The following is a 19,862-nucleotide window of genomic DNA, read 5'->3' as shown; positions in this document are numbered from 1 at the left end:
AAAGCATTGGCCTCTCCTGAGAATACACATGCCCCACGGGGAATATTAGGGCATGGCAGTGTGCATTTTGGAGTGTGTGCGTGCACTGTATGTACATACTGTGGGAGAAGGCAGTGAGAGTGAAATAGGGCTCCCATGACGTGGGCAGCAAAGCTTCCAGTCACATTGATGACATAACACATTTGATGTGAACAGGACCTATTGTTCCCTCAGGCCACACAGAGAATATCAGAGGGCTGGAAAATAAGTTTGGAGGAAGATCAGTGTAATGCTAATGAGGAGCCCAAGAGCTGGTTAGGGATTACATGTGCTTCGATGGGCCTTCATGCTCACATAATGCTTGGATGGACCTTCATGCTTGGAATACACAAGTGCACACACAAACATACACGCGCAAGCCAGCATATAAATGCACAAGCACACACACAAATCCATAAAACTCTCTCCCACACACACACATACACACAAATGACACCTAGGCAGGGATGCACACACTTCCCCAATCCCACACACACGTTTCTATATGTGCATACACAGGCGCGCGCGCCACACACACACACACACACACACACACACACACACACACACACACACAATACCCACAGATACACGCTCACATGACCCCAATCTGCAGCAAAACATACTGCACAAGTGCTAAATAATTTACATCTGACCCCATTGCACAGTTGCTAAAATGTACAGTATGCTAGAAATACACTGACAGAGCCTCAGCAGAGGATTCCTCTCCGCTGGTTTCAAAGGGGGTTTACGATCTAGCTCTATACATACGGTAAAAAAATCAATCTGATAGAGCACTTACTGTATTTATATCCCATTACAAAAAAGGGCATATAAGGACAAACTAAGGTAAGCAACAGTACAAAACTTGCAGACTTTCATACTCATCAGCAGATGTTTCAAAATGCTGCAGACAGTCTTCTGACAAACAAAAAGCGCTAGGAGAACATTATGCTAGTGTTGGCAACTTTCCATTGGCTGCCAGTAGAGTTTTAGAATTCATTATAATATTTTTGGTTTTATTTATCAGGCACTGGAGTCCCTAAATACATTTCTTAAATGACTTAAAGTCTCTCAGGTCGGCTAACGAGAGTTTACTCGATGTTCCCAGAGCCCTGCATGAAATGAAAATCCAGCATTTGCTAAACTTTGGAATAGTTTCTGCTCTCAATATTACAGTAGTTCATCAATATTAGTCACTCATATCCCCTTAATTTTCTTTACAAATGTATCGCTCCATTGTTGATGTTATATACTATACCATTTGTTTTGAAAAGCGTTATATAAATAATACATTCCTTTAATTTATGCATTTAATTACTATTTCCTTTATATTAGTAGTGCACAAGCGGCCAAATGGTTCCCCTTGTGAAGAGCCACAGTGCAACATGGAAAAAAAGAATTGGGACTGCTACCATGACTACATAGCCTTTGACCAAACATGCAAAAGGACCAGTTTAATCTCAAATAGACTTCCGTCTCGTCAAGTTCACAGATGTCTGGAGAGTGTCCCATTAAAACAAAAATTGGATAATGAGACACTGGAATTTAAAAACACTCAGATGCGGAAGAGAAACAGAACATCTGTTTCACATCAAAAAAAGCTTCTCCCAGCTGTAATTTTACTGTATATGCCCACAGATCAATTTGTATCTACTATTTGCTCACCCGTATTTGTGCTTGAATTTCAGTTCGGGATTCAAATGATACAAATGTGGAGAATTCTATAATGGCTCCTGTAACACTGCACGGCATGTGACCGAGTTTTAGGTCTCAAGTGAGCAGGACTCAGTGGCACAGAGCAATAGGTGACAGTTACGGGAGCACAGGTCCTGTCATGTCATCTGTATCTGAACAGGCCGGTCTGTCTGACATTGTGTACTCCCTGTCTACCTCCGTTCTCTCTCCCTCCTTCCCTCCGTCTAGTTGCCCTTGGTGTTCAGTCCACCAAAGGCTTCTGTCCTATGTCATTCAAGCCCTTGCAGACACAAAACACTGAGGACTGAAAGGAAAGAGAAGAGAATGGAAGGGTTGAGTGAAGGAAAACGTAGAGAAGGACGGAGGCACACGACAGGTGCAATTTAGCTAAGAGAAAGTATTTGAGAACTTATTTAGAGGAAGAGAGATGGAGAGAAAAGTGTGACCACGAGAGCGAGAGAGGAGCCCAAGGAGAAAAAGGGAAAAGAGAGGGAGAAGACAACCTAAAAAAAGTTTGGTGACAGTGGGAGGCAATTAGTGCAGTGGAATTAACAGGCCTTTTATCAGCATGATCCTGTGCTAAAGGGCTCACCTATCCTGGCAAGGCCATGGTGAAATTCTGTTTTTAAAAGGGGACTTTGGTCTGCAACACTATCCTACACGTGTGCCAAAACTATAAACAACACCGTACAACTTGGTTGAGGGTCGTAGAGGCTGTTAGTGATGTCATCCAGAGGACTGGTACTTAATTGATTCTCAGTAAAGTGATGAAGACGGCGGATGAATAAGAAATACATGTGGTAATGCCTACAAATACATTTCTTTTATATAATGTATATAAATATGAATCACCCACCCTATCTGCAACCATTTCTTTGATGAGATGGGGAATGATTTGGATATGTCTCCAGCATGACAAGATAAATGAAGTGCTACTCATTATCTTTTTATTAAACTATATTTGTATTTAGACTTCAATCAGACACCCATTTGCTACTGACGCTCTCTCTCTTCCTTCTCTCACTTTGCTTCTTTGCCCCACCCTCCTCTTTTTGCTTTTTTCTCCCTCTGCAGTGCTCTGTGCCTTTCCTTTAATATAACTTCTGTGTATCTTGAAAAGCTGCCAGGAAATGTGCGGAGGAAATGTTCCTTTATTGTTTCCCTCTCTGCTTCCCCCGCTGGCTAAATGACATCAACACTTATGGCGTGTATGCTAGCAATCAATACAGCACTCACTCATACTCAGGGATGTGTTCGCATTCAGAGCTACACAGCGTTGCGTGTACATAGGCGCGCGCACACGCAACAGGGGTGGGGGTGAGGGGAGGGGATGATGGGGTTGCTATAGAAACTGTTCTCTTTCAGGTATGGAGTGATAAAAAGTGGCAATGAAGTATCACATCTAACATATCTGATGCCCTTTGAATTGTCTGAATGTAAGCCAGCGTACAGGTACTGCAAACAAAAGCTGTCTAATTTATTTGCCATTTAAGCCAGCAGGATGAATGAACAGTTATACCAAAGGAGCAGTGAGTGTGCACAAAACACTAAAAACATAATGCCCACATATACAATTCACGTCACAGAACCGACTCTATGTGATGTGAATGTGTAGTGGAGCTTTAGAGTACAGTTAAGTGTAAACACGCATAAATACACTTTGTTAATAATACAGTGAAAATGTGTGGGAGAGTGTATGAAGGCATGTAATCCAGAGTCAATGTGCAAATGTGTGATTGTTCTGTGTCTCCATTGGTGTACATATGTGTCTATGTCCTGCCACACCCCTACAAGGCTGTTACTGTTCAGGGATTATTGCAGTGCCTGTATGTCCTCAGGAACATTTTGATTAGTCAAGAAGGCTGTCTTTTTAGCTGCCAGACTCACTGATAATCTCAGGAGAGGAGCAAGGAAATCAGCCATGAGACTGAAAACACAAGTTTCATTTCCCCTATCTTCCTCCCTCTCTCCTTCTCGCCCTCTGGCATCAAACTGAACGTCAGCTGGCACAGACAACCAGTCTGCCGCATGGAGATGAAGAAGTGGAAGAAGAAATGGGAAAGTGGTGCAAGAGGGGCACGATTAGGGGGAGGTATATACAAGGTTTTCTCCCTCAATTCCCTCCGGATTTCTATACCTTCATGTGGTTTTAAAGAAGGGAGACAAAGGAGGATAGAGTGAGAGAGAAAGTTACACCACTTACACAAAGCAAAATGCTGCAAGAAGAGACTTAAACAGAGCTGTCAGAGAACCAATTCTTTCTCTCTCCTCTGCCATATTTCTCCTTTGGTCTGACACCCACCCACACAGCCACATATTCAAACATATGCACGGTGCAGGCATATGAACCATGTATATTCTAACCTACACACACTTGTTTTAATCATGGATAACAACAAATCCAACAGAGAAGCAATTGCTGTGTGGCTGGCAGTACTAGGGATAGCTCGGATTTCTCTCTTGACCTGTCATCAAGGAGACCCATCAAGGCGTTTTCACACATACTCTGTGCATATAACGAGCAAGGACAAAGTGTTAGTACCATGAAAGGATTACTGTGAGGCATGACAAGAAAGGTTCTGCTGTCTACTCGAGTAAGTTTAATTTTATATAAGTTTTGTTGGAAAAGTTATTTGACAGTGACCAAAACTTTTCTTCCTCATACCCAATCCAAACCCAAATAAATCTTCACTGGTACCAGTAGTCACAGCTCTTTAAAGGCTTTACAGCCTAGCTTAAAGATCTGTTTTACATTTGCAGTAGCAGCAACAATATGTTCTTCTAATGTCACTATTGATAATGTGATGTGTATTTCTTATCTAAATAAGGAAAAGGAGATGTGTGTATTTTTGGTGGAATAGATACTGATATTTAGTCTACGCCCAGTGATATAAATTGGGTTGGCAAAATGTTAGAATCGCCTTTTAGTATAAAGCAATACAACTGAAGAGCACCACAAACTGCTCGAATGGACCATAAAAGTTGAATCAATATAGCTCAAAAGCAATTTGAATAAAAGCTGAACATGCAGGTAGGATTGGAAGGCTGGTTGTATCCAACTACATTCGTTTTAGCTACTGTAGATGTACCTAACAAATTGGGAGTGTATAAAGTACACCATCTTGCCATGCACACACACACACACACACACACACACACACACACACACACACACACACACATTTAGCAAGAGGCCTGGTCTCATGAGGACAAATAAACTGGTGGAGAGCAAGTGTCAGTCAGCCACGAGTGGGTTAATATTCATCACCAACACCTGGCAACCCCTCAGCAGGCAGGAACCAGGAAAAGCTCAGGTTACCGAAGCCGATAACGTCAAAGCACACACAAACAAAATCAATTTGTTTGACAAAGCACCACACGTTTGTCTCTCTTCCAGTGTTTCTAGGTGATCATGTGAACATGTGTCTACATATGTTGTTTCACACATACAGGATTACATTCATAATCTGACAGCAAGCAAAAGGCGACGCTATCCTCCACTCTCTGAAAAATCCACATGCACACAGTCTCACATGCACATACTAACCTTTTCCACAAACACACCATTAGACCCGCACGCCGTGACCCCACCCCCCACCTCTCAACACACACGGCACACACCCACACATCTCCAAACAGGTGGCTCTGCTACAGTCAAGGAACAGAGGAGCTGGATGTAGCTTTTTCCTCATTAAGTCCCAGAAGAGACAAAATGTACAAATCCTCCTTTCTCACCTCTCTGTGGATGTCTGTCTCCTCCTGCAGCAGCTGCACAGACAGGTTTTCCCCAGCTGCTTGGCTATGCTAACCCTGTGCACTATATATAGGATCTCAACAGAGCTAAATCAAACACAACCACACTCGGGCCAGTGATGCAGAAACAGAGATATACAGCAGCAGTAAAGAGGAGGCAGAGTGGTGATAAAGGATTAGTATTTACCGTGTGTGTTGGCTAGCACAGGAGCTTCCTGACTGAGGTGTCGCTTACTCCTTCTTCCTTCCTTGCTCTGATCTCCTCCCTTCTTCCCTGCTCTCTCTGGGTGGGGAATTGTCAAACGGCTGCAGCAGCAGCAGCAGCAGCAGCATCAGTAGCAGCTCCGGGGCCTGCGTGTCTCTCTCTCTCTCTCTCTCTCTCTCTTCCTCTCTTTCCTCCGCCCCCCTCTCCACACACTCTCTTTTTCCTATTCTCCCTTTCCTCTCACTCTCTCCCCACCCCCGAAGACCCTCCTCCTTAACACCCTTCCTCCATCATTTTCTCCTTTTCTCTTGTGCGCCCTCTCTCTCTTCCTCTGCTCAATTTCCCCCTTTCTCTCGCGCGCTGTACGCGTGTGCAGCGAGCTGCGGAAATCCACTCTGTTGAATTAATCAGCCAGCTCCACTGCTACAACCATCAGCTACATCAGAAGCTACTGTTAGGAGAAGAGGTATCACTGGCAATAGGAAGCAGACATCTTGGAGTCGGGGATACAAACAAGGATGGTTTGTTGGAAAGCTGCCCCGTACAACCACAGTGAGTCTGGACCTCCCTGTCTGTCTGCCAAATTGACAGAAATGACAGCAGCCTGCATGATGCTGGCTGCTGCCGGATAGACCCTCCCTCCTGTCCTCGGCTCCCCAATTCATGTCTTAAGCCAAGACACTAATTGAACAGGGTCTTGATTGATGCCACTTTCGCCATACTATAATAAATAGGGTGTAGACTTTAGCTGGTAAATTAGGCATTAATCACTGTAAAGAAAAAAGGCCTGACATCAGATTATTAAAAAAAAGGCAAACTTGTATAATGTATTAATGGAGCGATGTAGAGGTGTACAGTTAGAGAATTACATTGCTTGCTTGCACATTTAATACACTTTATACTATGTGGTTGGTGAGCTGGGAAGTGCTGCATATAATGAGTCTATTGTATCCCATGTGGGCACATTTAACTTGTATATTTGTAGCATAGTTAACAGTCTTTTATATTCCGTTGTGTAACTTTTCATACATTTTAGCCCAGCTGAATGTAATTAAAGGGGACCTATTATGCTTTTCCTTAGTTTCTGCCATATATATAATGTTACAATGTTGAAGGCTGAAATGAGGCCAAAGTGTCAAGTAAGGAGTAAACGTATGTGCTCTTCTTTATATGACTAGCCAGCATCGGCTAAAGTAGCTAACTGCTAACAACAACTAGCTACGGTGTAATTTCAATCAGGAAGCTCTGTAAATGACTAAAGGTTGTAGGACGGCAGCACTTGTTTCAGACAGAGGATGAACTAAGGCGCTGCATGAAGTGACAGTATAAGATAAATAAGCATGTTTTTGAAGAGTGAATCATGCAAAGCTATTCTAGTGGAGTCTCAGACTAAGAATATAGAAGCAGAAACGTTCATAATAGGTCCCCTTTAAACAGATTTCTCTGAAGGGCTGTGTACACAAGTGATTTCAGCATCGAAACGAGAAGCAATAGTTTGACCTTATATTGTAGAGTGTAGAAGTAATTTAGAAAGTAATTTAGTTAGCCAGAGCAGGGTTATACATGCTTATAATGACAATACTAACATGCAGACACTTTGCAAGTAACACTTGCCACGTTTGTCACCTTAGTTTAGCATGTTAGCATGTTACATTAGCAATAAACACAAAGTACAACTGAGGCTGGCGGGAATGTCATTTGTTTGTGCAGTGGACAAATTCGAATTTTGACCTGGTGATGGCGCTAGATGAAAGGTTAAGGAATCGCCGAAAGCAAACCATCCTGAGGGAACTATGAATGTCTGTACCTAATTTCTTTTAATCCATTAAGTAGGTGTTGAGTTATTCTAGTCTGGACCACAGTGGTGGACAAACTGACATTGCCATTCACAGAGCCACGCCATGCTTGCATCGCTAATAGAAATCTATTGTAACTGAAATGACCGCAGCCTTCTTTCTTCATATAGTGTACACTACAAACATTTTACAGCCCCCTGTCAAGGCAACAAGGTAGGAGAGTTTCATAATAGCATCACCTCTGTAATTTCACCCCACATTTGTAGACTAGAAGCCTTGCAGATATTTTCCAATTTTATTGAGGTGCTTATGTAAAGTTGACTGAAAACACAACCTGAAAACATTTTTGTGTCCTAGTTCTAAATGTATTATATATGTGTGGCAAAATTTTATCCCCATGCGACCAATTATTCCATTTTTGGTCTGTTCCAACTCTAATCCTCACAGTTTCGCAGCTTTTAGCCTTTAACTACAACACAGAACACACTTGCTATCACACTGCCTACACTGCCTTGTCACAATGAGTAATTATATCATATTGACATCAGCTTATGTGTGGGGGCTCATGCGTGTCGTTGCATGTGTATGTGTGAGAGTGTGAGTGTGGGTATACGACAGTTAGCCCCTAAAATGATTTAATCCGGTTAAGGGGATTTTCAATTAATCCAGGAGGGCCCTACATTTTGACAGTGTTCATATTTTTAGCACAGTTTCACACACACACACACACACACACACACACACACACACACACATGCACACACTTTTAAGGCTAATATGATTCAGTACTCCCACAAGATGGACCGCAAATTTGTTTCGGACACTGTCAGAATATGCTCTGGAATCAAGCCAATGCCGGACATTTACGTAACTGTCTGTCTCTGTATTCCAATTCTACCAGTATTCACAGTTTTTTTTTCCCCTGCTATTTCTATAGCCAACTCCAACTCAAAGAAGGATAAAAGCAGTAGTTGCCCGGGAAACGGGTTATGCTGATTATGACTGATTTTAAATCTATGTATACCGACTTAGAAAGGTTACAATGAGTAGTTCTATCTGCTGGGTATTGAAAGTTAAGTGTAAAGTTATGGTAGAGGTGAAACTATTCTCCATAAAACACAGTTTGTATTGACATTTTTTAAAAACATGTCTAGGCCTTTCAGGATCAATAAGGAAACTAGAGTCAAACAGTAGTAGCTTGTGATTGTGGCTGTGGGTTTAGATGTTTCCTATGTAATAATAATCATCAGGAAAACTTAGAAGACATTGGTGTTATCATTTTAATATGACCCACTCACTACCAGGAAGAAAGTATAACTCAGTTCAAAATGTATGTCTGCAATGAACTCTCTGAAAATGTCTGAAATGTAATTATGGGCTGGCATGGCCCTCCCTGATATACATCAGATCTGCTTAAATTACTGTATGAAGCTGCACAGGCCAGACCAGTGGCCTCAGTAAACCCTTCTGCCTGGATGCGGGCACTAAGGAGGTTAGGACAGGAAATAGGAGGGGACAGAGAAGACGGATGGAGAAAGAAGAGAGGACAAATACATAAGCAGAGTGGAGAGAAGGGAAAGACTAGTGATTTATGGAAGAATGAGAGAACAAATGAGACGTGAGGGCAGAAAAAGAGCAAAGAGAAAACAAGAAAGAGGCTTGGTGATGGAAGACTCAACAGACTACAACTTGAAAGGCGAAGGTAGACGAGCGAGCGCTACTGTTGGCTAGCTAATGTGCTTGTATGTTTTCAAGGCTGTGTGTGTGTGTGTGTTTTTAATTGAAAAACGGTACAAAAGATACATTTCCAGACAAATTACGGTGGCCGTGAGAGCTCATTGTACTGCAACACATGCAAATAGACAAATTAAGAAAACATCTTCACAGGTTTGACAACACACGCATAGCATTAAGAAAAAAACGGCCACGGCTGGGGACACACTTGTGCCACCAAAAACATATTTTAGCTCAGCCCCACTTAGCCAACTTCAATAACATGCATGTCTCAGTTGTGTTCATCGCTTTTTAGTGTCCCCTGGAAATGTTTTTTGTTGTCTGCCATAACTGTGCCACTTGTAGTGTTTTCTATTTGGTTGTATTTTCTCACTTTGCAGCTTTTTTTCCTAAAGGCTGTGCAAGTGTTGTCAAATTGAGGATGTTTTCCTAATTTGCTTGTGTTGTGTCTATTTGCATGTGTTTTAAGTTGCAGTACATTGAGCTCTCAGGGCCACCGTAACAAACTACTTATTGGAAATTACATTTTTGGTCTAATAATTACAATGGAAAGACCTGTGCCTCTATTATGTCTCTATTATACTAATTAGATCCACACATTAAAAGAATTTTAAAGGGAAAATTCTGTGTTAGATTTTTTAACATGACAGACTGTGACGTTGTAGCAGAGAATGCAACATGCAAGAGCATTAATCCATTTTGTTCATGTTATGCACAGTAAGTGGTAGAGTAAGAAAAAAATCCCTCTTTTCTGACCATTTCTTCTAAAGGGTAAAGCTTTGCTTTGCTGCTCTCTCAGTAGTGTTTACTTAAGAAACAAGACAAGAAATGGAATGGGAAATGGACTGGGTAAAAGAGGGTAATGTAGTTATATAGAGACAACTTGAGCCATCTGAAAGCACACTGTCTGAGATAAATTCAATTAAGAAAAGAATAGAAACTTCAGCCTAAACACACCCTGTCTAACATCAGTGTTAAACAGCCTTGTGAGTCAAAACAGTGTGAATTTTCTGAATATCCTGTGGGTGGTAGCTATATTATTCCAGCTGTTACATTACACTGGACTGCTATTAACTCCGGTTTGTCTGTGCATCTTTGATTAGAGGGAGTTAAAATGGAGATTACTAGGTCAGCTGAGATAATATGGCTATTAGGGTTTATTGATAAGACGTTGTCCCTGTTTACACTGGGACAGCCCATATCATCATCAGACTATCATCTGAGTGGGCCAGCTGCTAGCAGTACACAATCGTTGCCATAGGGATGGTGTCCAGGGAGACAGCTGTGGCCTTTTAGCAGCAGCCACACAGCACACAGAAGGTCATTCCTCACCTAAGGTACCTTTCTCCGACTGTCCATCACAGATTGTTTCCTGGCAACCGGTCTAAAGCTTTTTGTTTTGTTTTGTTTTTCTCCTAGGAAGCAGTCCACCTTCTGAGTATTTTTTCTTGCCATTTAGGTAGCAAAAGAACAAATGAACTGGAAGGACAGACAGAGAGACGAGAATCTAGCTAAAGTGCCCCATGAAACTCATTCTCAAAGATACAACAGGGATTAAATGCAACAGTGCAGGGTGGTGGATTTTAGGCATTAGGCTGACAGCCTGACCTTATCTGACACAGCATAGAGTTTCAATGATCTGGGTGTGGTCACTGATTCCCCAAAGATGACAATCCATAGTCGCACTTAGTCTAGCCCCTTAATTAGCCCCTTGACTCAACACTATTGCACAAAATGGGCACGAAAACTGTTCACCAAACTAAGGGTGATCAGATGCATCAGATGCCCAGGCTGCTGATACCACACTGGATTTGAAGCAACTATTTAGGATGAAAACAACGTACACTTAACCAGAATGTGCCATACCCAATTACACTGGCAGCAGCAAAAACCATATTATAGTGTTACTATATTACAATAACTATAGGCATATGGTTGTTACTACATTTAGATGCATTCAGAAATAACTTAATTTCCTGCACCCAATATCACCTTGTGCAATGGAGATAGAAAAGCACACCATGTCATGCTGCTAATATGTGAATATTTGATTTGTTTTACAGCGAAAACTGTATACATAACAACAATACATTATGCAGTAAAAACGTAGAATAGAGTTGACTTAACGAACCTTGAAAGCCAGGAAAGGGGCCTTTGTTGGTGAGGCCATTTATTTAGACCATACTAGCTAACTGGCTAATCAGCCATCTGGAGTGTGTGTGTGTGTGTGTGTGTGTGTGTGTGTGTGTGTGTGTGTGTGTGTGTGTGTTTTGTACCAGAATATTTCTTAATCTTATATCTTCAATCTAATGACCCTTTGACCACCACCCTCTACATTTAGTCCAGCTGTAAATTTGATAATTTAAATTTAAATATATTTGGCCATATTTCCTTAACCTAATAAAAAAAAGAAAGAAAGAAAAACAATTAATTTAGTTGTAAAATAAAAATGGATGGATGTGACACTCCACCATCTTGTTTATACTTTCAATACCCTCAGTAAGCCCACAGTATATCTGCATGAGCAAATATGCAAGAGTGAACCCACTCTCATGACTGAGCTTCTCCTAGTCTGACTGATCCATAGCTGAGTCTGTCTTTGCATGAATGACCATGATGCAGTCTGTGATAGTGTAGCTGTCAGCAGTGACAGCAGAAAGACTGCCATGCACCCAGCTGGACTACCTCCAATAGTATCTGTATATAAAAACACATGAACACTCACACAGACACACACACACAGACACACACACACACACACACACACACACACACACACACACACACACGTAATTAGATAAAATGATAAATTATTAAATTATATTATTAAGTTATGTTGCTGACTACTGCATGTTAGCTATAATGATAGACACCAGGGCAAGGTTTGTGCCAAGGTTTTGGCTGTGAGCTGGACAAAATCTCCCATTAGGCAGGTTGCCATAGATTTCACCATTCGAAAAGAAAGGTGCTATGATGTTGAGATAAAACAAGGAAAATGCAAACAAGTTAACATTGTGCTGTGTTATTTATAAGCTCATAAAGTGAGAGGAGAATGTCCAGTGGTTTCTGTGAAAGTTTTACTCATGATGGTTCTTCTCAGTGGGAGAAAGAGAGATGGGAAATTCTATATTTGAACTGTATCTAGTTTTCAAATATAGAGGCAACAAATGGGAGACTAGCAAATTATTTGGGATTCTGTTTACACGTTTTTCAAATATGAACTCATGTATGCTTCTATGCCACATCAATGAGAAGAAGTCGACAATGCTCTCAATCACAAACCAAATGAGTGGTGTGACAAACTATTTTAGCCTGAGAGCTCCACTGAATTGAACCATTGCCAATAAAACGTTTGTAAATGCAGACTGTAGCATGCAGGTTTAGCTCCATTTTACTGAAACTAATTTCAAGTTATCGAGGCTTATAACAGAAGCAGCCATTATGCACTGTCAGTTCCCCTCTGACAGTCTGTCCACACTCCTGCAAATGGGCGTGTTGCCAAGACAACGGCTCACACACCTTGTCATCTGAGACCACCTGGGGGAGGACAAATTCACTAAATGCACAAATGCATGCATGAACATACAGTGCAAACAAAAATATACATGGCCGCACACACGCACACTCCCATGTACAATACACCCCAAACCACACGCCCCTCCTTATCTATTTTACACCACATTACACATGCCCACATGTCTGCATAACCAAGACCAAACTCAGGGAATATATATGTGCACAGGGCCATGCGAGTCACCAACTATACACAGCTGCGTCTTTGAAGAATAAAAGCTGCAACAGGCACTACAATATGGTGTATGCACACTCTCCACATACAGTAAGTAAGCACCACAGTAATAACACCGTAACCGTTTCAATTTCCAGACGAGAGGTATTTTGCAGGCACAAAAACCTGTCAAATAATGAGTGTGTGAACAGTTGAAAGACATAGATTATCTACGTATATGAGAGTAAAAAGACAAAACTGCGGTGGTGAGAGTGGGATGTTTACCAGTTTCCTATACTGTTGTTTCTCTTGGCGAAGCGTAGCTACCTCAATCTTCAGGGCTTGGTTTCTCTCCTCCAGCAATCGAAAGCGGTTCACATAGTAGACGGCGTGTCCTGTAGCTTGCTGGGATGAAACTTCATATCTTAACTGCAAAAAAGAAGCAAAAAAACAGCGGCACTTTGAGCTAAATGACGCCAGCATACTCACAATGGCATGCCAATGCTAAGTATAAGTATAATGAACAAAGAAGTATATTAGCATGCTAACATTTTTTCTAATTAGCATTAAACTCAAAGTACAGCTAAACCAAAAGACGGGACAAATAGAAATTTTGACCTGATGATGACACAAGAAAGAAAGTTATGAGATCACCAGAGTTGTTCCAATTCATCCTGAGGGGAACATGAATGTGTATACTAAATTTCATGTCAATCCATTTCACTCAAACCCTCATGAGGGCATTATCGATATTGGTACCAGATCACATGGCAATCCATCCAATAGTTGTTAAGATAATTCAGTCCGGGCCAAAGTGGTGGACCATCCAACTGACCAGCAGACAGACTGACTACTCGGTATTAAAAATAATACTAATGGAAGAAACAAGCACCTAATATAAGTTATAAAAAAGGACATATGGTTACTGTCAATCTTGCTTACAGTTGTGTACTTGGGCTTTAGTTCCATCCCGTGGGGTCAGTCACAGGAAAAGGATTACCAGGCCTGAAAATGGAGCTGCTACAGCAACAGGTTTGAGCCTCGGCAGGATTTGCCAGTCAGTGTTTTTCTCCTTAGAAATGTTCTTGATGGGATTGAACCCTCCATGGACATACACCGCATATCTGTAATAAGCAGGCTGGAAGCTTCTCTTGATATCTGTGAATAGTTTCCTGTATTGCTCAGTTAGTTTTCCTTCATGCCAGACATCAATTTGTACAATTTGATGACACTTTTGAGTTCACAGTTGTCTTGCTTTGGAATAGAACTGCTCTGCTGTCAATCTTGCACTTTTAAAAATTTCCAATCACTTCGAGGCCACCGGAGGGGTTGCAGATGATAGAGGAGCTGAACAGCTGTTAAGCTGAGGTAAGGCAGAAGCTGATTTGGGATAAGTTGACATAAACTTTACCTGTGCCTCCTGAAATTAAACACCCTCCAAGGATATAAGCATGCCCTTTGCTCTGCTTTGTGCCAGGGGAAATAACTCTTTCCTATTAGTTCATCTAAAAATGGATTTGATGCTCCGCTCCAGTCTATGTACTATGAGTAATATAAATGTATGAAATAGGAACATTTTCGAGAGCTACAATCTGATATCCCAAACGGGGTGTAGTCTTCCCATTTGCCTCCTGAAAAAGCCCACATAGCCAGCCCAGCCACTCTAATATTACCACAGCTATAAAAGGAAAACATTAGCACCCTAGACAAAAGAAATCTGTGCTGCATTAATTTGAAGCCTGTTCACTTTCTCTTTTCGCCCCCTTCAATCTCTGCTCTACAAAATTTAAATTTCATTTTTCCATTTGGAGGAAAATTAAGGGAAGAGGTAAAAATTTCATCCCATTGTTCTCTTCCTCATAGTAACCCCTGAGAGACCAACCATCAGGTGGTTCTAATATCAGTTTATATTATTCTAATATATCAATTAGCATGTTGCCAGAGCATTTGGTATCTTGTCAGGCGCACAAACGAACTCACACACACACACACACACACACACACACACGCAACAACCGAATCCTCTGACTGCTCGCCAAACTATCATCCTCCACAAAACAGAACACTAAAAACAAAGTTGCAGGCAATATGTCGGTTTATACAGACAGCCAAAGCTACCAAAGCCAGTGTGATGGACCTGCCAAGCAGACAGAAAGACAGCCAGATCCACCTGCTAATACAGCAGACCTGCCAAGCAGACAAGCCTACAGATAGACCCACCAGTGTAATATGGTGGACTTTCCAAGAACAGACAAAGAGACGGATAGACCTGCCAACCAATGCTGTGGGTTTTCCAATAGGACAGACAGACTAACACATTCAGTCAGCCTATTTAGAGTGAGATATTAGGCCATATGGACAGCCATGTGAGAACTGGTTTATTTGTCATTTAGACCAAAAATCTACCAAAACTTTAATGTGCACTCAAAAAAAAAAAAATCAAAAACAGGTGACAACGTGTTCAGAACAGAGAAGAAGAAATGTTTGGTTCTGCGTTACAAATCTTTCATTCCATCCAAAATTTGAAAATGATTAACAACATTTCTTCAACATCCTATCAATGCCAGGTTGAGACATCTAAATAAGACATGATCAAGTTCAGTCCAATCAGACAACAGAGGTTGTGACTGCAACTAGTCCCGTGTCGGGCAGGGCCCAGTAGCGCCGTCCACTTGGGAGACAACATCCTTGTACCGAGGAAGCTGCCAAAGCTTCTCTGACAGGAGCTGCGTCAGAGTTTAGAATTGTGACGCACTCGTTCACTCTGGGGCCACAGGAAATACTGACAAGAACTCCGGCTAAATGTGAGCCGGGGGGGGAGGAATTAAAAAAAAAAAAAAAAAAAAAAAGGGACACAGCGAAAGGTGCAGAGAGAGAGATTCTGGGCCATGCAGGCATGTACTCCCAAAGATGGGTCGTCTCGCACCCTTTCAGAATGCCAGCGTTTTAATTCAGTGTGGATGAGCAAAGGACACACTGCATCATAAGTATTTGTTCTCCAAAACTGGGCATTCATTCATCCAGTTATTATAGTATGTGATGGAACAGTCGTTATATTTATTTTGCTTGTTTGGTAAGAAGGTCCACAACATTACACCACTGTGGATGACCACAAGATAAGATACCAAAAAATAGAAAAATTGTATGAATAAGCAGTTTGAGAATTTATCGAAGGACTAGAGAGGAACAAAGCATTCATTAGTAGAGAAAAAAAGTGCGGAATCGGCAGAATGGATGAGAGAGAGAGAAGACCCTGCGGCAGCCACCTTGAGACTCTTATCAAATAAAGGATTTTCCTTTGTGTACGTGTTTAATATTCGGTTTTTCTTCCTTTTTGTATTTGTCACAGTGGAACAAGCACAAAAATAATAATCATTTCCGAGTGCTTGTCTACATCTTGTACAATATCTCATAAGTATCCCGGTGTTTCCAAGCACTTTATTAAAAAACGGCTCTTTTGTTTCTGTCAGTCCTACTGGATTAAAACTAGTATCAATTATTAAGAGTTGATCCCAAGTGGTCAGTCACAGGTAACTTATTACTTGAGCTCTAAATGAAGTTTTGACTGGAGGTAGGACAGGAGAGCATTTAGGAAATATCAAAACCAGGCTCTTATGGGAACTGACTTCCAGGAATAGCTAGGCAACTACTATCGAAGGTGATGTCTGTCTTCCCAGTATCATGTAATGATCTACTCAGTGTCCTTCACCTTGATTCAGTTATCTACGTTGATATTTTGATTGACCCACAATGTAAGATCCTTTCACCACTTCAGATGCTGTATTATATCCACAGAGAGAAATTACTTCTTGTCTATGCCAACTGCGATACAAAAGGTCAAAGTTAAGAAACAGCACCAAAAGTATTCTGTGCACAGCTCAAATGCATGTCAGCAGAGCAGAAACCTGAGGTCAAAAGGGCTTTAACCTGGGTTAGCAGGGGGGAGTCCTTACTGTGGGTATTTCAAAAGAAAGAAAATAACACAAGGGTAGCACACTGTACAAGCCAGGATTCAATGAGACAACGAGATTCATGGATGCATTTCTTGGAAAAGGCCTCGTAAAATACCACAGAGATAATTTCCTACACCAATTTATTCCTATGAAAGCAACATCAGAAACATATTTCCCACTGACAGGGTGAAAAAAACAGGGAGCTTCATTTCTGTGAATTGTCTGACCTGCACAAAACTGCTGACAACACCAATAATGGATACACTCTGGATGGATTATCCATTTAAAACTGATCCACAACTGGAGGCTGGGGTAACGCAGAACAACAGAACAGCAGATAATGTGGTAGCTATTAAGATGTTACAGCATATAATTATGTAATAGGGGCTTTCAGACTACTTTATGCCGTGCGCTGTTTGGCCTACCTCCACTATTGTTTTAATTAAGAGCTACAAATAGATTTTAATTCATCATGATACCAAAAAGTGGTATTCATTCAATGGTTGACTTTATAAAAAAGGATAATTTTCTAGGATTTTTATGGCAATTCTGCTTTGTTGGATGACTTATGGTGGAGGGACACAGGAGAATGGATTAGGAAGGCAGCATGTGGTGGCTGGACTTGAACCAAGGGCATTGTGGTTAAGTGGCGTGTGCTCAGCCAACTGAGCCACCAGGATACCCCAAGGTAATCTTCTTTTGACTGGTGGTTGATTTAAATAGATTGTCATATCGCCATCTGGCGTGTGAAAGAAATAATTGCATCGGTGCAGCCTGATGCAGTCATCTGTGGATGTACAACTACTGACCAACCCTTAAACAGATTCCCCCCCCAAAAAAAAGCAAATCAGTCTTTTCAAACCGATCAAGCATAAGTGTTTTTGTGAATGTGTTTCACTTTGGATTTAAACAGACTGTTATAAATCTAGAGTCAACTACTTAGGAGAGAAATTATTCACTAGCATTGCCAAACACTCAATTGCTGTTCATTAGGGGAATATTTTTTATCTTATGGTTCCCAGAATGTAATAAATCTCTGAGAATCACAGCAGCTAGCAGAACAGCACTGTTTTGAAATTCAGAAAATCAACAGTATCAAATCATCTAAAAGGGACTGAGACTGTACAGACATGTTTCTTTCTCATACAGATAATGACAACGTCCCTACCTTAAAGGCAGTACCCCCTTTGTCCCAAAATGACTCTCTTCCCTTCCCGTCACATCACACGCTGGCAGTGAAGGCGGAGGTGACGCGTCCCCGTGTGCGCACCTGTACGCCGGTGTATGAGTGCCTGTGTGTGCAGTTGCAACGAGCGTTTCCAATCTGCAGCTTTAATAGCTTGCCTAGTCTGTACGCCGCTGTAACAGGCTGGATGTCTCACCCTATCAGTGAAAGCAAAAACAGCCACAGTGGCTTGGCGCACTCTCTCTCTCTCTTTCTCGCTCTCTCACTCTCACACACACAGTCACACAAACACACATGCACTCCCTCCGTCCCACCCCTGAATCTGTTAACGCTTCCTCTCGCGCACTCTGCTCTTCCCTCCAGTTGTGCTTTAAACCCCCCACCCTCCTTCTTTTTTAGCTTTCCATCTCGCTCATACGCAGACATGTGCACGCCCTGTTCAACTGACCAAAAAACGTCACACATGCAAAAAAAACAAACACACACACACACACACACACACACACACACACACACACACACACACACACACACAGCTTTCATTTAAATAAATCTGTTGAGCAGTGATGTGTAAATCATTACATCATAGATGAGCATTTCTTCCTCTGAATGCATATCCTAAGCAGAGCAGATCATGGTCCAGCATCCCTGTCTCCTCTGTATATTACTTTCTAACAGACAAGAGAATGACTTTCTGTTTTTCTAACAGAAGCAATGATCTATATGTCACTCCATCATACATTTCTGTATTTCAGTCAATAGTGTTTCTTTGGTATTATTACTTGTAACTTTCCTCTAGCATCACATTAAATCAAATCCACACTGTCATGTTCCTGGACAGACCTCACCCAGATACAACTGTCCCTTTGCTCTCTTCACCTCCTTTAAATCCCTAATTTGTGGACTCAAATTAAATCAGTGTGGTGGTTTTTACTGAGGCTACATCTGCAGCAGGCGTTCAGTGTATTCTGTTGATAGCCGTTCTCTGTTTTAACACTGGGACGGAGGGCACAGGACAGAGGAGAGGACAGAAAGAAAGAGCCACTAAGTGTGCGTGAGTGAGAAGAGAAAGCAGAACGTACGCTCTGTTCCACTCTGTTGCCTAGCAACGCCCGCTCACTCTCTGTTCCCATCCTTACTGTAGACACATTACACTCATTGTTGGTTGTTGGTTTTCAGGCATGACATGAAGCCCTGTGAGAGCCGGGTTCAGGAACAGATGGAAACTCGAAATATGCAATGACCCCTTTAAATATGCAAATAGCTGAAGGCGATGTGTCATTTAACTCCTTAAACAAGCTGCTACGTTTGGACCACGTCATAGCCCGGCCTCTTTCTCAACTTGGTGGATTTTTCACACTGAAATGTGTTTTCAGACATATGCTGTCCCCTTCTGGACATATTTGTAAAACGCTTGGAATGGAATAAAAGTAATGGCGGAGATGGTGTTATTGGTTGAACACTATGCATGGTGACACACTGTTTTCCAGGAAGCTAAAAAATATATATTTATATATGATGGAGTGATTTTGCAATAGAAATACAAAATGGAGATGTATTGTTAAATATGTGGAAAGTACTAAATAGAAAATGGCACCAATATAAAAAAGTTGTTTTGATAATTCATTTAAAGGCCTGAGTGTTCTCATTGGCCCATTGCAATGCTGGAGTAACAGTCAAGGTTAGAAAGTCTTACAATATATCATTAACTTTTATAAAATGAAATAATTCAATTCTGAATGTTGGCCTGCCACTTTCCGTCACAACTCTTTTATTAGGGTCACATGAGGTA

The 19,862-nt window shown here is 41.5% G+C and overlaps 1 protein-coding gene across 10 annotated transcripts in view; it reads right to left on the bottom strand.

Annotated features, from left to right (window-relative positions):
- Positions 1-19,862, bottom strand: part of rimbp2a (RIMS binding protein 2a) — a 63,715-nt gene that overhangs the window by 42,467 nt on the left and 1,386 nt on the right. For 8 of the 10 annotated variants that reach the window (XM_051412688.1, XM_051412689.1, XM_051412697.1 and 5 more), the window contains one exon: positions 13,217-13,360. In XM_051412688.1, coding sequence (XP_051268648.1) covers positions 13,217-13,360 — 144 coding nt within the window. Of the gene's footprint in view, positions 1-13,216; positions 13,361-13,873; positions 14,296-19,862 lie in introns of those variants that run through there. The other 2 variants (XM_051412692.1, XM_051412691.1) reach the window with 2 other exon arrangements.

This window comes from Dicentrarchus labrax, unplaced genomic scaffold (genome assembly GCF_905237075.1).
Source record: "Dicentrarchus labrax unplaced genomic scaffold, dlabrax2021, whole genome shotgun sequence".
Classification (NCBI taxonomy): domain Eukaryota; kingdom Metazoa; phylum Chordata; class Actinopteri; family Moronidae; genus Dicentrarchus; species Dicentrarchus labrax.
This window is presented reverse-complemented; position numbering and strand designations above follow the sequence as displayed.